Here is a 5,180-nt window from a genome sequence, read left to right on the forward strand (position 1 = left end):
TTTCTCCATCTCTGTCTTTCTATCTCTCCCTCCCTCCCTCCTCTCTGTTTAAATTTTTAATTGTGGTAAAATATATATAACATAAAATTTACCATCTTGATCATTTCTGCGTGTACAGTTTGGTAGCGCTAAGAACATCCATATGGTTGTGACCTCAATCTCTAGAACTCTTTTCGTCTTGCAAAACTGAAACCCTGGACCCATTGAACAACAGATCCTTGTGTCCCGTCTCTCCAGTCCCCCAAGCACGACCTTTCTTTTTCCGTCTCCATTAATTTGACTGTTCTCTGTGTCTCGTGGAAGTGGAGTCATACAGTACCTGTCCTCTTGTGTCTGACTGACTTCACTGAGCACGATGTCGTCATGTTGTAGCACACGTCAGAGTTTCCTCCCTTCGGGCAGGAGAATAGTCTGTCACGTGGATGTAACACCTGTTGTTTTCCATTTACCTCTTGATGGACGTTGGGTCATTCCACCTCGTGGCTGTTGTCAGTAATCCTGCCATAAGCTTGGGTGTGCTCACCTTCTCTTGGACATGACTCACTTTATGGAAAACTGTGGGGCTAAAATCGACATGGATTGCCTCAGTGACCCTGGGATTTGAGAGAAGACATGGTAGGGAAAAGGCAGGACCCCTGAGCAGGGTGTGAGGCAGGAGTCCATAAAGCGTTGTGAGGGGATCTTCAGAGCACCGTGTCCAGGGCTGAAATCTGGGCTTCCAGAGTTATGAGCACGGAGGCTGACATCTGCAGGGAGAAGATCCCAGGCCCTACCAGAGCAGCCTCGTGTAGGGGATGGTTTCTCTGACCCTTCGTGTACTGGGCTGTGTAACCTGGCATCTTTTGACCAGGTTTGACTTGGAGGTGGCCAGGTAGGAGCTGGGGCAGCCTCTTGCTGACCGTTCCTGTGTTCTGTATGAGCGTCACTTTCTGTGAGTGCCAGGAGACGTGGGAATGGAGGCCTCCTGGGCTTCGTGGTGGATGCCTGGTGTGCCTCAGCCAACATGGCTGCCTCAGCCAGGGGGATAGGATCACAGCGCCAAGGTTAAGGTCATCGTCAACATGCACTGAGGACCTCAAGGCCACGTCTCTTTTATTTTGTTCAGAAAACTCTGCCCGTCTTCCCCAAAGGAAATGAAGTCCAAATCAAAGTCCTGAATATAGGAGATAGTAACATGACCGTGTCTTTTCCCGGAACGACAGAGACATATAACCAGATGTCTCAAGTAAGTAGAAGTGAGCTTTCTTTTCCCTCTTCTGACCCGAGCTATAATAGGGTTTGGAGAGCTGATCTTCTGGGTTCTTGGATCAATCCCAAGACAACCCCCAAAGTGAAACATCTTCATCCTTAATCTAATTCTGGCTTCACTCTGGACCAGTGTCTGAATCACCCGGGGAGCTTGTTAAAATGCAGATTTGTGACCAGTGGGTCTGAAATGCTGCATTTTTACAAGCTTTCTGGTGACAGTGCTTTTGCTGGTACATGGAGCCACACTTTAAAGGGCAAGGTTCTGGGTCAGTGGTTCTCCACCAATGCCGTTCTGGCCCCTCAGGGAACACTGGGCAATCTCTGGAGACGTTGTTGTTGTCACAACTGGGATTTTGCTAGCATCTCCTGTGTAGAAGCTAGGAGCTTCCCAGGTGGCACAATGGAAAACAGGAGGTGCCAAAGATGCAGGTTCAACCCCTGGGTCAGGAAGATCCCCTGGAGAAGGAAATGGCAACCCTCTCCAGGATTCTTGCCTGGAGAATCCCATGGACAGAGGGGCCTGGTGGACTGAGGTCCATGGGGTCGCAAAAGAGTTGGATGTGACTGAGTGACTCAACATGCACACACACACACACACACACACACACACACTCTCTCTCATAGAAACTAGAGATACTGACACACCAGTCTGAGGCTGGAACACCCTGCTGTGGATGGATGGTCATGGGTCTTGATTAGAGCTTCTCTTCTCTGGAGAGCTTTGATAATTCTCACACTGGCATCCCAGCTCCTGAAGTTTTGATTTAACTGGTCTCATTGCTGTTCAGCCACCTGTTGAGGTCCTATTGAGGACCACTCCCTTAGATCTCGCCAAACTAATAACTGTGCAGGAAGAAACAGTGCTTGACTCCCGATGCTTAGGAAAGGCCACCATCGGTTTTTACCCAGGCTGTTGCTTTTCCTCGATGAGGCTCTTTGCCCAATGGTAGAAATAATTTCCATAGCATTTATTATCATAAAATGAAAGTAAAATGCTGAATGAAAGCAATAGTTCTTGTGGTAATGCTAAACAACTTCAGACTAGAGTCCACAGGGTGGGCTGGTGCAGAAGCTGAGACGAACCAATGCCAGCTCCCCCGAGGCATTTTTGATGTGTATGAACGTGACCTGGGAATGTCAAATCGCATGCATGACAGTGTCACCTAGTAGAGAACAGGGCTCCGGTGTAAACTGTGACCCTCTTCCCCCGTTACAGCCAAAAGACTTTATGACTTTCAACGTAGACAACCTAAGTATAAACATTTCTTCTACTGGATCACCAGTCACTCCAGTAACTCATAACTTTGAGTCCGGCCATCGCCATACCCTTCTCGTCTGGGCCCCAAGTAACTACCAAGTGGTAAGTAGCTGGGCATTCCCAGCCGACTCTGACGGTGTGTGTTGTTGGAGACACGGCCGTCTAGTGCTGTGACTTGGTTTTACCCCCATGTGGTATTGTATTAGATAATCCTCCATTCTTGCTTTTTCAAGGACATAGTCATCTGACTTCCAATAAAGGTTTGACTGGTGGATGGGAGGGTTGATAGGAATTTTACAAATTTTAAAAAGAACTTCTGGGCACAGTATGGTGTGTTTGAATACAAGTTGCACAGCACCTGTGTGCATTCTCAGAGACTTTTTGAGATAAAGTTTTAAATGCACCTTTAATAGTATTCATTTTAAAACTTGGCAGTGAATAATTGGGAGATTAGAGCCATCTCTGAAAAAAATAGTGAGTCCATCAAGTAAAAGCAATAGAAATGCATTAAAATGATTTCATGACAAAATATGGACATCTAGATATTCCATTCAGCATATAAAGAAGCTATGAAGGTGTAGCTGACCTAGTGAGGGAGTTGTGGGCATTCTGTAAGGTGAGTTTTGGTGAGCTTCTACAAAACTGTGATACAGAATGAAGACTTGTTGGTAATGTGTGTAATTAGGGGGCTGTTGAGAGGCTTGCCCTAAATTCTTAAGAGAGCAGTGATCTGTGGAACCACTAAAAAGCAAGCACTAAAAATTGTAAAGGCTTATGGAACTCTGCTAGACATTATGTGGCCGCCTGGACGGGAATGGGGTTCGGGGGAGAATGGATACATGTTTATGTGTGGCTGAGCCCCTTCGCTGTTCACCCAAAACTATCACAACATCGTTAATTGACTACACCCAAATACAAAATGGCTTTCCAGGTGGCGCAGTGGTAAAGAGCCCGCCTGTCAGTGCAGGAGACATAAGAGACGTGGGTTCGATCCCTGGGTCAGAAGGATCCCCTGGAGAAGGAAATGGCAACCCACTCCAGTATTCTTGCCTGGAGAATCCCACGGACAGAGGAACTTGGCGAGCTACAGTCCACAGGGTCGCAAAGAGTCAGACACGACTGAAGTGACTTAGCATGTACTCACAATACAAAATAAAAAAGTTTTTTAAAATTGTAAAGGCTCCTTTTAACTTCACATAAACCAAGGCTGAGTGGTGGAGCCTAGCTAATTTAATCACGGTGCCCTTAGCTCCTAGAATAAGGACTCTAGCACTCTCCTTCTCTAAAGCCGGAACTGTTCATCGGAACTTATTCTAAGGAGTTAGATTTGATAATGTTTTCTTTCTCAGGTAAAAGATGGCCTTAACCAGAAGCCAGAAAAAGGGAGAAATGGAATCAGGTATGTGTACTTCTTTAACACTTAAGTTATTTCAGCTTCTTATGGAAGTAATGTGTACCCATGGTAAAATCCAGCTGTGACAAGGATATCAAATGAGAGTCTGGGGTTTCCCCCAAGAATGTGAGGCTGGTTCAGTATTTTTTAAGTCATAAATAAAATCCATCATCTTAATATACTAAAGAGGAAAATCCACATCATCAAATCAATTGATGCAGAAAAAAGACTTGATAAAATTCAGCATCCATCCATTTAACAACCCTCAGCAAACTAGGAGCCAAAGGGAAGTTCCTTATTCTGAAAAAGGACTGCACTTCCCTGGTGGTCCAGCGGTTAACAGTCTGCCTGCCAGGGCAGGGGCACAGGTTCAGTCCCTGGTCAGGGAAGATTCCTCACGCCACGGGGCAACTAAGCTTGCTCCACGAGTGCTGAGCCCACGTACTGCAGCTGCTGAAGCCTGGGTACGCTAGAGCCCACGCTCCACAAGAGAAGCCAGCACAGTGGGAAGCCCGTGCCCCGCAGAAGAGTGGCCCCCGCTCACCGCAACTAGAGAAAGCCGGTGCGCAGCAACAAAGACCCAGCACAGCAAAATAAACAGAATTTTTAAAAATCCCAGCTAACATTGCACTTAATGGCAGAAGTCTAAACGCTCCCCCCCACAAAATCAGGAACTAGGTCAGGTCGCCTACTCCATTCTTTTTCAAGATCCTTGCAGATGCTAGTGCCATGAGGCAAGAAAAACATGTAAAAGCACCTAGATTGGAAAGGAAGAAATAAAAGTCTCTCTACACGCAAAAGGCATGAATGTCTACATCACAAGTCCCATGGACTTGATAGCAAAAGCTCATAGATTCACTAGGTGAGTTTAGGAGGGTTACAGGATACAAGGCCAATGACAAGAAAAACGTATTTGTATATACCAGCAATAAATGATTGGAAGCTATACCTTTTCAGTTCAGTTCAGTCGCTCAGTCATGTCCGACTCTGCGACCCCATGAATCGCAGCACACCAGGCCTCCCTGTCCATCACCAACTCCCGGAGTTCACTCAAACTCATGTCCATCAAGTCAGTGATGCCATCCAGCCATCTCATCGTCTGTTGTCCCCTTCTCCTCCTGCCCCCAATCCCTCCCAGCATCAGGGTCTTTTCCAGTGAGTCAACTCTTCGCATGAGGTGGCCAAAGTATTGGAGTTTCAGCTTTAGCATCATTCCTTCCAAAGAACACCCAGGACTGATCTCCTTTAGGATGGACTGGTTGGACCTCCTTGCAGTCCAAG

The 5,180-nt window shown here is 46.6% G+C and overlaps 1 protein-coding gene across 1 annotated transcript in view; it reads left to right on the forward strand.

Moving 5' to 3' along the window:
• Positions 1 to 5,180, forward strand: part of SLC15A1 (solute carrier family 15 (oligopeptide transporter), member 1) — a 49,782-nt gene that overhangs the window by 34,944 nt on the left and 9,658 nt on the right. Inside the window, exons 17-19 of the mRNA XM_010831495.1 lie at positions 1,106 to 1,225; positions 2,465 to 2,608; positions 3,856 to 3,905. Of these exons, the coding sequence (XP_010829797.1) occupies positions 1,106 to 1,225; positions 2,465 to 2,608; positions 3,856 to 3,905 (314 nt within the window). The remainder of the gene's footprint in view (positions 1 to 1,105; positions 1,226 to 2,464; positions 2,609 to 3,855; positions 3,906 to 5,180) is intronic.

This window comes from Bison bison, unplaced genomic scaffold (assembly GCF_000754665.1).
Source record: "Bison bison bison isolate TAMUID 2011002044 unplaced genomic scaffold, Bison_UMD1.0 scf7180017864527, whole genome shotgun sequence".
NCBI lineage: Eukaryota > Metazoa > Chordata > Mammalia > Artiodactyla > Bovidae > Bison > Bison bison.